Source organism: Chiloscyllium plagiosum, unplaced genomic scaffold (assembly GCF_037043375.1).
Source record: "Chiloscyllium plagiosum isolate Xiang-an unplaced genomic scaffold, Cpla_swu_hap1 HiC_scaffold_7, whole genome shotgun sequence".
NCBI lineage: Eukaryota > Metazoa > Chordata > Chondrichthyes > Orectolobiformes > Hemiscylliidae > Chiloscyllium > Chiloscyllium plagiosum.
Genome location: NW_028270145.1, coordinates 11,537,698 through 11,558,453, shown reverse-complemented (window position 1 = coordinate 11,558,453; position 20,756 = coordinate 11,537,698). Strand labels below are relative to the sequence as shown.

Below are 20,756 nucleotides of genomic sequence, written 5' to 3'. Positions count from 1 at the left end.
TAAAATCAGTCAAAGTATTATGAGTTAAATAAAAATTAAATACGTATCATGAAAGCTTTCTAAGTGGCAAAAACAGTTTCGTCAATTATAACAGAGATACAAAGCAGAGGCTGGGAATATTGCATTGAGAAGCTCACATCCTGACTTTTTAAAGCCTGTCCACCATCTGGAAGGCACAAGTCAGAAATGTGATGAAAATCTCTCCCTTTGCCTGGATATGTGCAACTCCAAGAAGCCTGACACCATCCAATACAAAGCAAACCACTCGATCACAATCCATCTATATCCTTTAACTTTCACTCCCTCCACCACCATGCAGTGGCAACAATATGTGCCATCTTCCAGATGCAACACAGCAACTCACATAAAGCTCTTTACAAGGCATTTACCAAACCTGCAACTTCTATCACCTAAAAGAACAAGGACAGGAAATGCATGGCCATACCATCTGCATGTCCCCCTCCAAGTCATTCACCATCCTGACTTGGAACTGTATCATGTTCCTGTATTACTGCTGCATCAAAAAATCCAGAAATTTTTCTCCAGCATTGTAGATCTACTTACACCATGTGATTGCTGCAGTTAGAGGAGGAAAATTAATAATGGGCATTAAATGATAGTCCTTATACTAACATTTACATTCTGTAAACCGTGTTTTTCAAAATCCAATCTAAAATATATGTGGAGTCAGTATCCAAACTGGCCTGGGAAAAATGACACTATTTCTTTATTGTCATTCTCTTATTTTTCTGCCACTTGTTGCTCTTGCACCCCTTTTGGGCAAGGTTGCATTTGTTCAGTTTCTGAAAGGAAAGCAACAAAATGTGGGGCATTGCTGAAGGAAAGGAGACTAAAACAGTGCACAGCATTTCAAGATGAATTCACGCACCTTGGCAACCTGTGTTGAAGCCATTGAGCTTCTTCCAACTCTGGATCCACATCCTCGAAGCTGCAGTGCTGCTTTAATTGCGCTGACTGTCCACTGCCAGTACCTTGTGAATTTGCTTGGAGGGATCCCCTGGCCTCTGTGAATAGAGGGCATCTCTTCTCCTGCCCACTTTGTACCATTATTTGGTGTTTTGCTCCTGAAGTCATCTTACTGCAGCTGCTTCAGCCAGAATGTGCCTCCTATTTATGTGATGTAGGCTGGCTTTAGATGGTATTGGCCTCACTGAAGAGACAAGTAGTTCCTCGGCAGTGCATTAGACTGCCAGCAGTGTAGTTGAGTAGACCGCCCAAAGATTTTAGTAAAATGAAAGTATGGTAAGGAATCTACTTTTGGAGTAAAACTAAAAATAATTTGCAGGTATATATTTATATAATGAGGAGTTATTCGATGAATTCGTGCAAGTGGAGCAGAATCCTTTTGAACAATATTAGTGGATGATGGGAGAAACCTCACTCTTTTATTGGCTCTAGCTTATCTCTCCACGCTTCAGGCTCTCTGCCTTTATTCCTGATGAAGGGCTTTTGCCCGAAACGTTGATTTTGCCTGTCCTCGGATTTTGCCTGTCCTCGGATGCTGCCTGAATTGCTGTGCTCTTCCAGCACCACTAATCCAGAATCTGGTCTCCAGCATCTGCAGTCATTGTTTTTACCTTGTTTTCATGGCATCCCAGTGCTCAGTGAATAGAGTAAGTTGAAAATTGCTAGTGTCCCTTAATCCGTGGTCCCAAAGGGACTTGCCTATATTTGCAAACCACAATCATTGAGTCATTTAAAAGTTTTAAGCTAATGGACCAGTCCCAAGAATACTTTATAGCAGATCCAGGGGGATTTAAGTGAAATTAAACTTCCTTGTGCGAGATCATTTTTAATGGATCCAATTGATGTTTCAAAGTATAAAAGCAGTGAATGAGTATGTAAGTTTGGGGAAGTCAAATAGCAAATGAGTTTTAAGTGACACTGATCAGATGAAATACAGTCTGTTTCTTGTGCAATTATATAAAAAAGCTACATATGAAGTCAAAAGAAAAAAAAAGGTAGGAATTGCATGAAGAATCTTTTAGTGGTGAATCTATTTATAAATTGGTAAAACCATAATGTGAGCTATACTGACGTGATGTGCATCATAGCAACTGTTACTCTACAGCTTTCTTTTCTATCATCTTTTCTATCATCCACTTGAAATATGAAGAAAGTATTTTTTGCTTGATTTAATTCAAATAGAATCAGTAATGTAGAATTAAGAGTCATATTTCAAAATGGTCCATGAGATTTAAAATACATTTTCATGTCTTTGTACAGTTTTCTTCTGCAAAAGTCCTAGAAATATTGTCCCTTCCGATTTCATGACCTGTCTGTTGAGATACAAGCTATCACAGGTGCATTGGAGCACCTCCCTTTCCATAATTTCCCATCCCTATCTTCAAAATCCTCGTGGGCGTCCATTTGGAACCCAACGTGAGCCCACATTTCTATCCTGGTTCTGGAACTTAGAATCTGTGGATAGCTTATAATCCCACCAGTGATTGTGGTGACGCTGTTGAGACAATAGTACTGCTGGATAATCATACAAGTAGCACACCAAGGTAGCAGATCCTCCCAAGTGAGGAATGGAAATTTGACCTCCAGCCAAAAAATAGTTCTCAGAACAGCTTACATAAGCTTGGTTTATATGACCTTGTGCTGTGAAGGCTGCAGGGGTAATAGAATTGAAACAATAAAAGAATTGAATTGGGCACATACAGATGCTTAGAAATCACAAGCAAGGTGACATGAACTTAAAATAGACCTTAGCATTTCAAAGTTAGACTAGGAAGCATTATTTTGTCCACCAGATAAGTAAAGTCTGCAAGGTTGCTGTTGCTAAGTCAATTTTGTTTTAAGACTGGGCTCAGTAAAACCAGTAAGGGATATAGAGTCACAGAGATGTACAGCACGGAAACAGACCCTTCTGTCCAATTCTTCCATGCTGATCAGATATCCTAAATTAATCTAGTCCCATTTACCAGCATTTGGCCCATCTCCCTCTGAAAACCCTTCCTATTCATTTACTCATCCAGATGCCTTTTAAATGTTGTGATTGTACCAGCCTTCATCACTTCCTCATTGAATACATACACCACCTTCTGTGAAAAAGTTGCCCCTTAGGTTCCTTTTAAATCTTTCCCCTCTCAGCTTAACCTATGCCTTCTAGTTTTGGACTCCTCACTCTAAAGAAAAGACCTTGTCTATTTGTCCTGTCCATTTTCCTCATGATTTTATAAACCTCTATAAGATCACATCTTAGCCTCCGACGCTCCAAGGAAAACAGCCTCAGCCTATTCAGGTTCTCCCTATAGCTCAAACCCTCCAACTCTGGCAACATCCTTGTAAATCATTTTTAAACCCTTTAAATTTTCACAACACCCTTCCAATAGGAGAGAGATCAGAATTGCACACAATATTCCAAAAGTGGCCTAACCAATGTTCTGTACAGCCACAACGTGACCTCTCAACTCCTATACTCAATGCTCTGACCAATAAAGGAAAGTATACCAAAGGCCGCCTTCTCTATTCTATCTACCTGTGACTCAAATTTCAAGGAACTATGAACTGTGCTCCAAGATCACTTTGTTCAGCAACACTCCCTACAACCTTACCATTAAGTGTATAAGTCCTGCTCTTGAATTGCCTTTCCAAAATGCAGCACTTCATATTTATCGAAATTGAACTTCATCCACCACTCCTTGGCCCATCGGCCCATCTGATCACGATCCCATTGTACTCGGAGGTGACCTTCTTTGCTGTCCACTACACCTCCAATTTTGGTGTCATCTGCAAACTTACTAACTATACCTCCTGTTTGTATAACAAATACATTGAGGAATGGGAATAAAGATTCCACCCTCAAACCCTCATAAATATTGCAATCGAATTTCAGATCGGGTTGAATTATCTCTTCTCCCTGTTCCACTGATATGTTTCTCCCAGGTGCTTAAATTTCCAGAGAAGTAAGTGCTCCTCAGTGTGGTGGTGTGTGACAATCCACTCAGCGAGTGAGAGTTTCTGTGGCAACATGCACCTTTATGTATAAGTTGTTTTATAGAGCAATGGACAGTAACTCGTAGAAGCTTCAGCTTTCTTTATTGGTATATTGTGATGAATGAAAATGAATTCTTTCCTTTGATAGCTGAATGCCACAATTTCAATTGACACATGTGTAATTCAACTATAGAGTACAAATGGAAGGTAAAACATTGAAGAGGTGCAGAAGTATCTTGGGGGAGAAAAATATTGCAAAACTCAATCTCCAAAGCAGCAGTAAATATTATAGAATACAAAAAGAATAATGAAATATGACTTGTTTTGTCACCATAGTTTAGTGATCTTAATGTTATCCCCAGGATGGCTTCAGCAGATCGAGCAATTATAGCTAGTTGTCATATTAGAAAAAATGTTGTATGGTAGTGGAGAGTTTTCAAAAGGATGTGCAGAAATTCAAGGTTATACCAATTCAGACCAAGTTATTTTCTTTCCTTTCGAAAACAGATGGCTGAATGGTGCCTTTCTTTACTTAAGATTATTTTGCTGTTGACTATAAGAATGCTTGCAGTTGAGAAGAATAACACAACAGAAGTGCATCAGTATAAAAATCAATGTTACCAAGAAATCGAATAGATAGTTCACAAGTAATGTCTTTGCTTAAAAAGTGATGGAAATGTGCAATTTACAACCAAAAGGAGAGATTAGGTGGATGGGAAAGATAACTTTAAGAGGAGGCGAAATAAACATTTGAACGAGATGAAAAAGCTAAGTTGTGCAGATTGTTAGTTATGAAAGGAGTTCAAGTGGAACATGTGCTGTTATGGACTGGCTGGGCAAAATGGTTATTTTTGTATTTAATCCTCTTTATAATTCTATCTATGTAATAAAACACTTCCTCTGACTTACTGTGAACAATGTCATTACAAAACTATTTTAAATCGGTGAAATGCATAACTAAACCCAAAGATATATGAAATATAATGCAGCATAGTTTACTTATATGTCAGTAAAAATATATACTGATTTATTACCCACTTGTTTTTGCATCCTGAATAACACATTTTTGAAATCTGTTTGTATAGGATGCATCAATTGCTCACAGATTTCACGTAATGAGAGAAAAGCATCCAGAAAAATTCAACAGCAGGTAAGAGATGTCTTCCCCTCTCCTTTTGTTTCGTGGTAAAGGTGATTTTAACAGGGTTTGTGGTATTTCCATCCCAGCAATTATTGATTTGAATACCCTGGTTTCAAGTGCATATAATTCATTGTTTAGAAAACAGTTAATGAATTCATATTTCTTAGTGCTTTATGTTTTATAATTTGCTCTATTAAAGGTAAACTCCCTTTCTGACAGCAAACACATCCATCATATTTTTTTTGCTGGATATAATTATTGCTATGAATTCCACTGACATCAATTTATTAGTTTTCTGTGTTGCTACCTTGATGTTAAGGACAGTTATTCTCAACTTCCTTATTGAATTGTGCCAAGGCTATAAATGGGTACCATGTGGTTCAGGTGGTACCTAAACTGAATATCAGTGAACAGGCTATTCCTGAGTACACCAATCCTTGTAATATACACAGGCAGCAGAAACTCAATAATGTAGTGATGTAGTGATGTGTGAGGAGAGTAGCAACACACTGTTGAAATGAACAGACATCCAGCAGATATAATTTTTGACATGATTCACTGTGATAGGAAGAATAGGAGAGGTGATATGAAATAGATGGTATAATCCCAAAGGGGATGCAGGAGCAGAGTCATACAGTCATACAGTCATAGAGATGTACAGCTCAGAAACAGACTCTTGAGTCCAACTCGTCCATGCCGACCAGATATCTCAACCCAATCTAGTCCCAACTGCCAGCACCTGGCCCAAATCCCTACAAACCCTTCCTATTCATATACACATCCAGATGTCTTTCAAATGTCGCAATTGTACTAGCCTCCACCACTTCCTCTGCCAGCTTATTGCATACACGTACCACCCTCTATGTGAAAAAGTTGCCCCTTAGGTCTCTTTTATATCTTTCCCCTCTCACCCTAAACCCACACCCTCCAGTTCTGAACTCTGCCTCCCCTCCCCCTCCCCAAGGAAAAGTCTTTGTTTATTTATCCTATCCATGCCCCTCATTATTTTATAAAACTCCATAAAGTCACCCCTCAGCCTCCGATGCTCCAGGGAAAACAGCCCCAGCCTATTTAACCTCACCCTATAGCCCAAATCCTCCAACACTGGCAACATCCTTGCAAATCTTTTCTGAACCCTTTCAAGTTTCACAACATCTTTCCGATAGGAAGGAGACCAGAATTGCATGCAATATTCCAACAATGGCCTAACCAATGTCCTGTACAGCCACAACATGACCTCCCAACTCCTGTACTCAATACTCTGACCAAGAGGGAAAAACATACCAAATGCCTTCTTCACTATCCTATCTACCTGTGACTCCACTTCTCAGCCCAATGGCCCATCTGATCAAGATTCCGTTGTAATCTGAGGTAACCTTCTTTACTGTCCACTACACCTCCAATTTTGGTGTCATCAGCAAACTTGCTAACTACACTTCTTACGCTCCCATCCAAATCATTTATATAAATGATGAAAATAGTGGACCCAACACTGATCCTTGTGGCACTCCACTGGTCACAGGCCTCCAGTCTGAAAAACAACCCTCCACCACCACTCTCTGTCTTTTACCTTTGAGCCAGTTCTGTATCCAAATGGCGAGTTCTCCCTGTATTCCATTAGATCTAACCTTGCTCACCAGTCTCCCATGGGGGACCTTGTTAAATGCCTTACTGAAGTCCATATAGATCACATCTACCGCTCTGCCCTCATCAATCCTCTTTGTCACTTCTTCAAAAAACTCAATCAAGTTTGTGAGACATGATTTCCCATGTGTAAAGGCATGTTGACTATTCCTAATCAGTCCTTGCCATTCCAAGTACATGTACATCCTGTCCCTCAGGATTCCCTCCAACAACTTGTCCACCACTGGCGTCAGGCTCACTAGTTTATAATTCCTTATAGACTAGTCCTTACCATCTTTGTCCTTACCATCTTTGTCCTTACCACCTTTCTTAAACAGTGGCATCACATTAGCCAACCTCCGGCACCTCACCTGTGACTATCGATGATACAAATATCTCAGCAAGAGGCCCCGCAATCACTTCTCTAGCTTCCCACAGAGTTCTAGGTCAGGTCCTGGGCATTTATCCACTTTTATGTATTTCAAGACATCCAGAACTTCCTCCTCTGTAATATGGACATTTTTCAAGATGTCACCATCTATTTCCCTACGTTCTATTTCTTTCATGTCCTTTTCCACAGTAAATATCAATGCAAAATACTCGTTTAGTATCTGCCCCATTTTCTGCGGCTCCACACAAAGGCTGCCTTGCTGGTCTTTGAGGGGCCCTATTCTCTCCCTAGTTACCCTTTTGTCCTTAATTTATTTGTGAAAGCCCTTTGGATTCTCTTTAACTCTAACTCTATTTGCCAAAGTTATCTCATGTCCTCTTTTTGCCATCCTGATTTCTCTCTTAAGTATACTCCTACTGCCTTTATCATCTTCTCAGGATTCACTCGATCTATCTTGTCCGTGCCTGACAGAGACCTAACGTGTGCACAAATCATTAAGGATGGCAACCGAGTGCAGCTGAAGAAATTGAGTGGGAATTTGAGAGTTTGGATGAGTGGTGACTTCAATGAAAGTGGGAAGGAGGTTCTCTTTTTGCTTATGTTTCCCAGCCATTCTCTTCCTGTGGAATTGGTTATTGGTGAACTACAGGGAAAGGACTATGTGATTAAGGTTTTATTAAGTCAATAATGTAATTAAGTAATTGATCAAAATTCATTAAGGATGAGAGGACATGTGAAGTGTCAGGACTGCAAAATATAGGATCGCATGAACCCCATTGTGGTCAGGGCAAATTCATCCTCAGTGTTTGAAATTGGAGCAGCTTTGGCTCCGATTGGTTGACATTGTGATGCATCGGGGAAGGGGGAAGGATACCTGGATTCCTTGTACCAGGATGCAGTCACACTATTTAGATTAGGATCTTCGGAGTTTGCAAGTATTCAGGGACAGGAGGGTGTGACTAAGAATTTGGCAAGTGGACCCAAATGACAGGAGTGTCAGCCTGTATAATTGTCTGATAGATTTGACGTTCTCTCAGGTTGTTTGGATGAGAGAGGCTGGATGGAGGTTGAAGCAGAAAAATGGCTGTGGCACTGTTGTGCAGGAAAACATTTCAACTTGGTTAGACTTGGTGAAATTAGATTAGATTAGATTCCATACAGTGTGGAAACAGGCCCTTCAGCCGAACCAGTCCACACCGACCCTCCGAAAAGTAACCCACCCAAACCCATTTCCCTCTGACTAATGTACCTGACACTATGGGTAATTTAGCATGACCAATCAACCTGACCTGCACATCTTTGGACTATGGGAGGAAACCAGAGCACCTGGAGGAAACCCACACAGACACTGGGAGAATGTGCACACTCCACACAGACAGTCGCCCGAGGCTGAAATTGAATCTGGGTCCCTGGTGTTGTGAGGCTGCAGTACTAACCATTGAGCCACCATGCCGCCCCTAAACATTTTATAAATCTTTTCACAAACACAAAGCCACAAAGCACTTGGTCCTTCCCAGCTGGGAATTGAACCCCAACTTTCCGTGTGGCAGGCGGTGTTAATCACCATTATACTACCGAGGACGGTTGTGGAATGTAGTGGTAGCAGGGAATAGTATAGTTAGCAGGATTGACACCGATCTCTGCAGCAGAGAGTGAGAGTCTAAATGGCTGCATTGCCACCAAGATCCAGGGTTCAGGGCATCTGCAGGGGGCTGGAGAATAACTTGTGGGAGGGGATGGTCCAGTTGTCATGGTTCATGTAGGTACCAACTACATAGGTAGAATTAGAAAGTGATACTACATTAGAGAGAATGGGGAGCTAGGCACTAAAAAGCAGAACCTCAAAGGTTATGAACTCTGGACCTTTTACTGAGCTGTCTGCAAATTGGCACAGTTTAAGGGATGACTATGTGTCTCAAAGACTGATGTGAAAGAAGTGGTTTCTGGTTTGTGGAGCCTGGCAGCAATACTGGGGAAAGGGAGGGCTGTGCCATTTGCATGATGTACTTTCAAACCATGCTGAGACCAGATTTCTTGCAAAGTGCATAATTAAGGAAGTGGAGAGGGTTTTAAGCCAAATAGTGGGGACAAGAACAAAATGAAAGATACTGTAAATCAAAGAGATGAAACAAGGTAGAAGGTAGTAATATAGGAATTGAGGCAGGAAGGGATTGAAGGGTATAAAAAATAAAAACGCCCTGACTATTAACACTAGGAGTTGCAAAGATACCAAAAACACAAAGATAAATGCTCTGTATCTGAATACACATGGCATTCATAAAAAAAATGAACAAACTGTGAGAGCACAATGAAGTAAACAATTGTGATCTGATAGCCAATACAGAAACATGACTGCAGGATGAGAGGATTGGGTTGTGAATATTGAAAGGTATATGACAGTCAAGAGAAATAATAAACTAGGTAAAGCTGGAGGGTGTGGCACTGTTAATACAGGATGGCGTTGTTGCAACAGCTGGAGATTATTTTGGTTTAGGGGATCCAGATGTAGAATTTGTTTTGGTGCAGGTGAAGAATATTAGGGAAAAGTTCTCACTGGTGGGAGTGGTCGACATGCCCAAGCCATAACTACAATGTGGGATAAAGTCTTCAAGGAGAAATATCCTTGTGATAAAGAGATGGCAACAATCATGGAAGACTTTAATCTGCAATGGAAAAATAAGGTTGGCAGTGGTAGCCCGGATGAGAAATTCATAGACTGCTTTCAAGATTTGTTCCTTAGAACAGCATGTTCTAGGAGAGCAGGTTATATTAAACTTATTACTCTGTGATGTGACAAGATTCGTTAATAACCTCAGAGTAAAGGCACACATAGGTAGCAGTGACTGCAAAATGAATGAACTTAACATCTCGCTTGAAGGCAATTCAATTTGGGTCTAAGACTGGTATTGTAAACTTAATTAAAGACAGCTGCTTGGGTGTGAAAGCTGAGCCAGCTGAAGTGAACTGGCAAATTAAGCTAGGCAATAGAACCACAAAGGTGGAGTGGCAGACATCAGGAGATATTTCAGTATCATATGAATAAGTATATTCCTCCTGTAAAGAGATGTATTAAGGGATGATCCATAATCTGTGGTGAACTAAAGAAGTTAAGTAAAGCATCAAACCTAAGGAAAAAGCATATCATTGTGCAGCGATGACAGGCAGGTAAGGTAACCAGGTCAAAAGATAAAGAATGGATTTTTATAAAGTGAGGGAAGCAAAAAATAGGTAATGCTTTGTAAGTCAGTCTAATATCTATCATAGGAAAAATGTTGGAATCAATTATTAATGAAGTTATAGCAGGGCACTTTGCATTATGACTTTCAAAGTCAATGGAACTTTGAGGAAGGGAAGTGTGGTTAATCTCTTAGAATTCTTTGAAATAACAGGCAGTGTTGGTAAAGGGGAGCTTTTAGACATGGTTACTTTTGTTGAAGTTGTCCACTTTGGCAGGAAGAATAGAAAAGCAGCGTATTCAAATAGAGAGGTTACAGATTTCTGAGGTACAGTTAAGCAAGCACCTTGTACATTACTCACAAAATGTTGTTATCCGCATCATCGTCATTTGCAATCATTTACTAAAGAGTATGATTATCCACCGAGAAAATTCCATGTCATTGGTCATGGGTTCTGTGGGTTCTTCAATGGCTGATGAACCAGATTCTAGAGCCCCATCTCTGATCCACATTTGGCCACTGCATCCAGGAGGTAGAATTGGTCCTTCGCTGTGAGGTTGTTGGCATTCCTTTCTCCGGCTCCTTTTCCATTCTTCCTCTTGCTGGGTGTTCTCAGAGTTGAGTCCTTTTATACAGGCACTTTCTCCAAGTCAGTTTCTTCAGAACAAAGGTCTCCCGTATGTTGACATCTATGTTGCACTTCTTGAAGGAAGCCTCCAAGATGTCTTTGAATTGCAACCTTCATCCTCCTCTTGCTGTTCCTTGAGCTGGGTGAAGACGATTTGCCTTGCCACTGAGGACGTAGGCACCCTAAGTACATGGCGGGCCCAACAGAGTTTCTGTTGATCATGGCCTCAATACTGGTGCTATTGGCTGCTTTAAGGATGCTGACATTATATGCTTGTCCTCCCAATTCTTGTGGAGAATCGGTCTCAAACAGCGTTGATTGTGCCTCGCAAGTGTCTTGTGGTAGTGTCTATATTTAGTCAAGATTTTGAAGCCAAATAGAAAAGTCAGAAGGATGACAGCATAATATAACAAGATCTTGGTATCAACATGGATGTTATGGTCCTCAAAGACTCTCATACTTAGGCGTCCGAAGGCAGTGCTCACAGATTGGATGCAGTGTTGAATCTCTGCATTGATGCCAGCCTTAGATAACAGATTGCCCTTACTTGGGAAGCTATGTTCCATGTTTGGATGGATTTTTCCATTAATCTTGATAGTGGGGTGGACTGGAACTTGACCTGGGATGGGTTGGTAAAGGATTGAAGTCATTTTGAGATTGAGGCTGAGACCAATTCTTTGGTTTGCTTCCACGAAGACATTAAGTAAGACTTGAAGATTCTGTTCTGAGAAAGCAGAGATGACATTGTCATCCAAATACGGAAGTTCCACAAGTGAGTTCGGTGCTGTTTTCTCCTTGGTTGAGAAAATGTTTTCTATCAATCTTGTAGATATTGTCCACACCCTTGGGAAGCTTGTTCTTGACAAGATAAAAAATGGTGGCAATGAAGATGGAGAAAAGGGTGGGCTGATGATGAATCCCTGCTTGACCTCTGTCTCCAGCTGGCTTCTGATGCCAAGAAACCATACCTTGAAGCCAGAATAAATTCCATGTCCCTATCTTATCTATGAGAGTTTCCTTTGTTAGGGAGCAATTTTGTCCTAATGAATGGATTAGCCTTTTATTTTGGTCTTCTATGCCCCAGTGTTGATAAGGAGAATGTTTATGCATCTGGATTAGAGAGCAAGAAATCAATCCAGATTCCTGCTCTTGATTACTATGCAGAAACAGCAACTAGAAATTCATGCGATGGGACATTGGGTGAGAATGGGATCAGAGTCAGGTGTAGTATCTATCATATCTTAATAGCTGGGCTGACAGTTGAAGAATTGCTACCTAGATGAAAACTCAAATCAAATCACAGAAAGGGGTTGCACCTTCAGAAGAGGAGAAAATTGTTGGAAAGAAGGAGAAGAATTTTTATTTTGCTGAGTGAAAATTTGTAGAATCTAATCAGACCTAAGTCAGTTCAGGTTAATATTTTATGTCAGACTGGTCATCTCAAGTGTGAGATATTTGTTAGTATCAACAATAAGTATATTAGCAGAAGCGCAAGTAATATAACGACATGGCAAGGGAATTGTCACAATCTGGGTTTATGAACATTGGCTCCAGGCTCTCTGTTCAGTTGGAATACTGACTTACTCTGTGTTTGTTTTGCTAAGTTTTTGTTCACATAATCTATCCTCTCTTATTTAGTTTCATGTTGAGTGTCACAAGACTTTTTTTTCTTTTACCTTTTCTGGATCTAGCTATGTAACATATTGAGCAAGTTTCTTGTGATAGGGAAGACCTGCATGAGTCCCATTTAAGTCGCTACTCCACCATTAATTCCTGGAGAGTTCTGGAATAATTGCTTTCTAACTGAAGAAACCAAACTGCCTTCCCACCATCACTGGCATGTTTCCCACACTGGGCCTTCCTACGCTCACTAAATACAAGACAGTTTACACTATATTAGGGTGAAATCTTATTTTGGCCAATCTGATAAGTTTACTGTTAGTTTATTGTTTGATCTGATAAGTTTTCCATTGTTTCATCATTGTCCATTACACTACTGTTAACTTATATGTAGAGTATGCCACTCATGCAGTACATTGTTTTGCTTAATAAGCAGAATAATCTTCAGCTAACATAATTAACATAGCACTAATAGTTAATCTTCACTGTTGCCTTATTGTTCAGTTCAACTGATGAAAATATTTCTTCAAATGTCCAATCAACAAAGGTCAGCATACCCCTCCATTCAAGACTGGCATTTCCTTTCACCATGTGGAATCTTGAATGACTAAATTATTTTTTAAAATTATGCCTCACTTGTCAGCATTTTCTGACTTCACTACAAATTGCCTGCACCTATTTTGTTAATCTTTTGAAGAGGATCAATCTGATAGGCTGTCTAGATTTGCACTTTTATATATCACCAGTGAGCTCTGCTGTGAAGCTATGTTTCAATTGAATGCATGTTCTTTTGATATATGGTACAGGACCAGAAAAAAAGCTGCCGAAGGTTATGTATTAGCATAATAATTGTCTCACCGGTGGTGTATTAGAGAAATTAGCTGGCTGCTAAATTCAGCTCCATTGTGACAAAAGTACTGGCACTATGTGTGAAATACTGTTTCTTAATGCAGTCTTATAAATAGAGGTTTCCTGCCAGGTCACTCTAAATGTGGCAGCAGTTCAGATTAGCATCCTAATTTTGTTTTATGTACAGGAATCAGCAGCTATCTTAATAGTGTATTGCTGGACTACTTTTGTTTTTTTTTAATTCAGTGGTTAATTCTGCAACCATTTAATAACTGGAGCTTTCTTCACTGTTTTGAATGAGCTATGAAACATACTGAAATTTGGAGCAGCTGCAGGTTTGACTCATGTAGGAATCTGCTGTTTAATGCTGATTGTTGTATGTTGATTGATCATGAAGGCTCAAGTATGGACAACTTCACACTGTAGATCAAAATAACTTTCAAATTCCTGCTTCAAAAAACCTGCAGCTGAGGAAATCTGTCTTCTTCAGAAAATCAAAGAATGTCAAATTTTCTATTCTGTTGTAATTAAATTCAAGTCAAATTGAGTTCTTAGAATGGAATTGCTGGAATTGTTTTGTTTGTTTTAGCCTCTGTAAAGTACAGGGGAACAAATTTCGGTTGTATTGTTGAAAAATTGGAAAACAACTTCCGTTAAAAAGGATCAGGCCTCAACTCATAATTTGCAGACCACTTAGTTGTTATCTTGAAATTTTGCTATTTTTTCCAAATATGAATAATTTTTAACTATTCAGAGTGGCCATTTCCTGCAGGGTATAAGTCTTTCACCACTGTTTTTGTTAGGATGGTTGGATAAATTGCAAAAAGGCGGGGGAGTCAGCACCAGCATATAAAAGTGGAAAAGCAAAATAAGATGCATTAAGTGACTGTTGGATGGAACGAGAAAAGGCATTGCTCTGTATCAGAGGTGTGTGGACTAGGAATATAAGAAAGCTTTCTACTGCATTTATGTAAATAAAGAATGAACTACAAGCACAAGTGGCCATCTAGAAATATGATGTAGTGAAAGAGTTTAAGGGGTGCCTTAGCAAACACAGGCTAGTTAGTTTAATACTGATGATGGATAATTTTTAAAAATAATGCACGGAAAAACGATCAACAAGCTGTTGAAGGGATTTGAGTTAATTCAGGATAACCAAAATGGATTTGTAAAAGGCAGGTCATACTTGACTAAATTGATTGACTGTTTTCATGATATAGTAGAAAAGGTTATTGAAAGGAATGTTGTGCATGTGGAGACATTTGTCAAAGTGTCACACTAAACAGAATTACTGCATGGAATACTAGGATCATTGTCATCTTAAATTTACCCAAGTGGTGAGAAAATCAGAAAGTAGTGAGTTGTGGTAAATAGTAGTTTTGGACACCAAAGGATATAATATTTTTATGTCATGTCCCACTAGCAGTATACCTTTAATAGATGCAGTATGCCAATATCTCTTCAAGAAGCAAGCTCATGATATCATCATCATATCATAGCATGTGACCTGAGAAAATGAACATCCCAGATTCCATCTGAACTTGGGTAACTTGATGTATGATGTGCTGATGAAAGCATACTGTTCTTTGTAACTAAATAATGAAATACTAATCCAGACTGGGGCCGAACTGCTGCAGTTCAAGAAGCCAGCACACCACCACCTTAAAGACAACTAAGGTTGGGCAATAAATGCTGACCCAGACAGTGATGTCCGTACTCCATGAGTAAATGAGAAAAAAAGGACACTTCTGTTTCTGTCTAATATTTGTGTATGACAGTGAGCTGTTGGATATGACTTGGACTTAGAAAGAAAAATTTCAGAACTTGCTGTTGATGTCAGACTTTGTTGGTGGGGAGGTTTGGCAACAGCAAGGTTCATGCTAATCAACTGCAACAAGTCATAGACAAGGAGAATGGACAAATCAAGAACAGAAGATATTTATTATTGAGGACTGTGAGGTGATACCTTTTGGTCGACGAGTTGGGAGAGAGAACATAAATTTATTGACACAACTCTAAAGAATGAGGAAGGCCATGTGTTCTGGAGATTGTCACAACAATGGATCACAACCAGAATTACTTACAGACACATTGAACTTTTAAGTAACACTTTTTTTTTGTTTAAAAATTTAAAACAAAGACATATAAGCCAAAGAAGGCTTAGAATATAAATTTATAGGCACAAAGAACTCAGAAGTTCAATTTTTTGGCACTCTTAAGGAAAGTAACATGTAATGTGGATAAAGGGAACCCATGAATATATTCTATCTAGTTTTCCAGAAGTTATATAATAGAGGCTAAAGGTTATTGTGCAAAATAAAAGCTCACAGTGTAAAGAAATAGCATATTGTCATGCATAGAAGATTAGTTAGCTAACAGGAAACAGAGTCGGAATATATGAGTCATTTTCTCGTTGACAAGATGTAATAAGCAGTGAGCCACAGAGATCAGTGCTATGTCCTCGATGTTTTGCAGCTTATAGAAATGAATTACATGAAGTAACTGAAGTTATAGTTGCTAAATGTCCTGGTGACACAAAGGTAGTAAAGTAGGTTCTGAAGAAGACATAAGGAAGCTATAAAGCAATATGGATAGATTAAGTAAGTGGGCAAAGGTCTGGCAAATGGATTTTAATGTGGGAAATATGTGGAATCGTGCATTTTGGCAAGAAGAATAAAAAAGAATCATAATCATAAATGATAAAAGATTACTGAGTTCTGAAATGCAGAGACTTTGGGAGAATATGATCATAAAAATTGTATACTAGTACTGCAGGTAATTAGAAAAGTTCATAAAATGTTATCATTTATTGTAATAGAATTGGAGACACAAGTAGGGAGGCTGTTTTGTTACACAAAGCATTGGTGAGAACACATCTGGAGTTCAATGTGCAGTAATAGCCTCCTTATTTAAGCAAATATATCGAAAGAAGTTTAGAGAATGTTTACTAGGCTAATACCACCAAAGTTTGAATACACTTAGGCTTGCACCGTGAACTTAAGAAGAGTAGAGGCAACTTGATCCTAACATGTAAGATCCTGGGGGGTCCTTAATTGGGTGGATGTGGAAAGGAGTTGAAACTTTATTGCTGGAACAGCACAGCAGGTCAGGCAGCATCCAGGGAACAGGAGATTCGACGTTTCGGGCACAGGCCCTTCTTCAGGAATGAGCAGAGAGTGTTCAGCAGGAGAAGATAAAAGGTAGGGAGGAGGGACTTGGAGGAGGGGCGTTGGAAATGTGATAGGTGGAAAGAGGTCAAGGTGAGGGTGATAGGTCGGAGTAGGATGGAGGCGGAGAGGTCAAGAAGAAGACTGCAGGTCAGGAAGGCGGTGCCGGGCTGGAGGGATTCGGCTGAGACAAGGTGGGGGGAGGGGGGGATGAAGAAACTGGTGAAGTCCAAGTTCATCCCCTGTGGTTGGAGGGTTCCCAGTCGGAAGATAAGATGCTCCTCCTCCGACCGTCGCATTGTTGTGGTTTGGCGGTGGATGAGTCCAATGACCTGCATATCCTCGGTGGAGTGGGAGGGGGAGTTGAAATGCTGTGCTGCAGGGTGGTTGGGTTGGTTCGTCCGGGTGGCCCAGAGGTGCTCTCTGAATCGCTCCGCAAGTAGGCGGCCTGTCTCCCCAATATAGAGGAGGCCACACCGGCTGCAGCGGATGCAGTAGATGATGTGGGTGGAGGTGCAGGTGAATCTGTGGCGGATATGGAAGTTTCCTTTGGGGCCTTGGAGAGAAGTGAGGGGGGAGGTGTGGGCGCAAGTGTTGCACCTCCTGCGGTTGCAAGGGAAGGTGCCGGGAGTGGAGGTTGGGTCGGTGGGGGGTGTGGATCTGACAAGGGAGTCGCGGAGGGAGTGGTCTCTACGGAAAGCTGATAGGGGAGGGGAGGGAAATATATCCTTGGTGCTGGGGTCTGTTTGGAGGTGGCGGAAGTGACGGCGGATGATGCGCTGTACATGGAGATTGGTGGGGTGGTAGGTGAGGACCAGTGGGGTTCTGTCCTGGTGGCGGTTGGAGGGGCGGGGCTCAAGGGCGGAGGAGTGGGAAGTGGAGGAGATGCGGTGGAGGGCACCGTCGACCACGTCGGGGGGGAAATTGCGGTCCTTGAAGAAGGAGGCCATCTGCGTTGTACGTATTTTGAACTGGTCCTCCTGGGAGCAGATGCGGCGGAGACGAAGGAATTGGGAGAATGGGATGGCGTTTTTACAGGGGGCAGGATGGGAGGAGGTGTAGTCCAGGTAGCTGTGGGAGTCGGTTGGTTTGTAGTAGATGTCCGTGTTGATTCGGTCGCCTGAGATAGAAACAGAAAGGTCTAGGAAGGGGAGGGAGGAGTCCGAGACTGTCCAGGTGAATTTGAGGTCGGGGTGGAAGGTGTTAGTGTAGTGGATGAACTGTTCAACCTCCTCGTGGGAGCACGAGGTAGCGCCGATACAGTCATCAATGTAGCGAAGGAAAAGATGGGGGGTGGGGCCAGTGTAGTTGCGGAAGATGGATTGTTCCACATACCCTACGAAGAAGCAGGCATAGCTGGGGCCCATGCGGGTGCCCATGGCTACTCCTTTTGTTTGGAGAAAGTGGGAGGATTGGAAAGAAAAGTTGTTCAGGGTGAGGACCAGTTCGGTCAGTCGAAGGAGGGTGTCGGTGGAAGGGTACTGGATGGTGAAGCGGGAAAGGATACTACCTCTTGGGGGAGAATCTAGAACTAGGGATCATTTGTTTAAAAAGAAATCATCCATTAAAGACAATGTGTAAGGGAAATTTTTGATGAGTTTGTTGAGCTCTCCTCCTCAAAAGATCGTGGAAGAAAGTCTGTGAATGTTCTGATTCTTTTAAGCAGAGGGCTGAAAAGTTATTGTAGGTATGCAGGAATCTAAATGCCCTACTTGCCGCCTCCTCATTCATACATTTGTGTGTCTCATCCAATCAATGGGTAAATCTCACTTGAGTCATCAGGATAGCTGTTAATATTATAGTTCTGTCTGATTCTCTTATAACTCTGGCCAAAACCCCTTAATGTGGTGATGAAAAGTGCCAGCCACCATTCATAAAACAGTAAAATGTCATTTGGATCAGTATCAAATGCAATCATTGCTACTGAGTAGACACCTATTATTTCTTGTCGACTGTTTAGTCTACAAGTTCAAACCTGCAGTAGTTCTAATGATTTGCTTCCAAATTCTTTTTCATACAAAGTGTGCTGCTGAGTATCTTTCCCCAGGCTTTCTAAATTTACATGTTCAGGCACTTGTGAGTGTCTGCCATGTAGGTGGGATATTTTCGTTAGCTATTTGAGTGACTTCCTTTCAATTGCTGCACATGGTCCTTCAATCTTTTTGTGTGTTGGTACGTACTGAAGCTATTTTAAGTTGTGACTCACCAACACCACACTCTGTACTGCATTCATGAGAAACATTTATCATTTTTAATAATCAAATCAATGTCATGACTACAACCTAAGGTCCAGTAGATCTGTGGTGGAATTAGGGCCACAGACTGTATTTAACTCTGGATTGGAAGCAAACTACTTGAATCTTTCATGGAATCATTCAGTGCCAGAGAGTTGGTAACCAGAGGGTACAGACTTAAGGCAATTGGAAAAAGGCCAGGGAGGAAATGAGATTTTTTTTTAATGCAGCATGTCTAGTCTAGAATGTATTGTCTAAAATTATCCTGTAAGCAGATTCATTGGTAGGTTTCAAAGGGCATTTGGATGTATACTTAAAAAGGAAATGAAGAAGTGGAGCTTGACTTCCAGAGAGCCAGCACAGACTCGATGGATAAATGACCTCCCTCTGTTCTGTAATACTCTGTTCTGTAATACTCTGTTCTGTAATACTCTGTTCTGTAATACTCTGTTCTGTAATACTCTGTTCTGTAATACTCTGTTCTGTAATACTCTGTTCTGTAATCCTCTGTTCTGTAATCCTCTGTTCTGTAATACTCTGTTGTATCAATTTCAAGGCTCCAGTTGCAATTTATAACAATGTGGATCATTCAGTTCATTTGTGATTGAAGATGAGCCATTCTTAGCATTTCTTTGTGCAAGCATTTTTGCTATTTTTTTCTCCAGTTAACAGTTTGAAGTTTTTCAGTTATGAATGAATACTTTCTAGGTTTTAGGTTGATCCTGTTATCCTTCCTTTTGGTTGGAATATGATACTTGTTGAACATTGTTTTTGTTTGGCTGCAATAAGTTATTCTTCCATTCAAAGGCATATAAAATTAATTTATAAGTATTGTCCAGCAGATGTTCACCTTGCGTTCAACTCCATTATGCAGTAATATGTGGTAAAGGTAAAGTCACCACCGTGTTACGAGAACACAGGGTTGCTGTCACATTAGATAGATAGAGAGAGAGAGAGATGACTGAGGGTCACCATGCTTTGGTGGCAATGAAGGTTTGGAAGGACAGTCCTTTCTGATAACCTTAGCTGTTGCAGGAATTTGAACCCATGCTGTTGGCCTCAATTTGCATTGCAAACCAGTCATTCAGCCAACTGAGCTAACTGACCCTGTCTGTGATGAATACACACATGATGAATCATGATGAATATCTAGGTGTTTTATGCATACTTGGTGAGGCTCTCAATGTCATGTGATTTAAGCACCATTCTATCCAGTGGCATTACAGCACATTGACTGTATTTGATATTTAGGAAATAGATTAATTTAATTCAAAGCTCATATACTATGTCCATTGAATTTGTTTTGGGAAATACAGGCTTTTGTTATGCATAGGTATCAACTTACTCATCTAATTAAATTGTTCATGTACATTAGTGCAGATCAATTCCCTTAGACTTACCAGACCATTGAGCTGCTCTGTCATTAGAGAGCGACAACTGATGGTGATTTAACCTGAGGGCCACCACACCTCAGGTGAGGAGAGAGTTTGAGAAGGTTAAGTCCTCAGTTGGTGCGGGAATTGAACCCACACTGTTGACATCACAGTTTCACAACCAACCATTCAGCCAACTGAGCTAAACCAACCCAAAATATTATTGTACTGTTGGACTTCATGGTCTACGTCTAAAGCTGTTAATTCCGCCACCGCGCCCCCAACCATTTCACACCTACCTGTGGGAACAATAAGATTATTTCCTTCCCCAACATGACTTATAATGTTGCTCAATTTTAGAAAGTCTAGATGTTGTATGAGGCAGGCTTGGTTTGTCAGCATCTATGATCAAGACTTACACAAGAATAATGACACTTAGTGAGAAACTAGAGCCCTTGAACCATAGCCTAACGAGCAAAACAATTTTATCATCAAACTGGAAAGGAGAAAATTGTCATGCAATCATTCTTAGCGGCAATCTGCAAACTGTATAGTCAGTAAGTGGCTTGAAGCATTAATATACAGTGA

The 20,756-nt window shown here is 40.6% G+C and overlaps 1 protein-coding gene across 8 annotated transcripts in view; it reads left to right on the top strand.

The window, feature by feature from the left end:
- The window catches only part of dgkg (diacylglycerol kinase, gamma), a 546,249-nt gene that overhangs the window by 386,016 nt on the left and 139,477 nt on the right, over positions 1–20,756 (top strand). For all 8 annotated transcript variants that reach the window (XM_087988715.1, XM_043693004.2, XM_087988714.1 and 5 more), the window contains one exon: positions 5,052–5,116. In XM_087988715.1, coding sequence (XP_087844841.1) covers positions 5,052–5,116 — 65 coding nt within the window. The remainder of the gene's footprint in view (positions 1–5,051; positions 5,117–20,756) is intronic.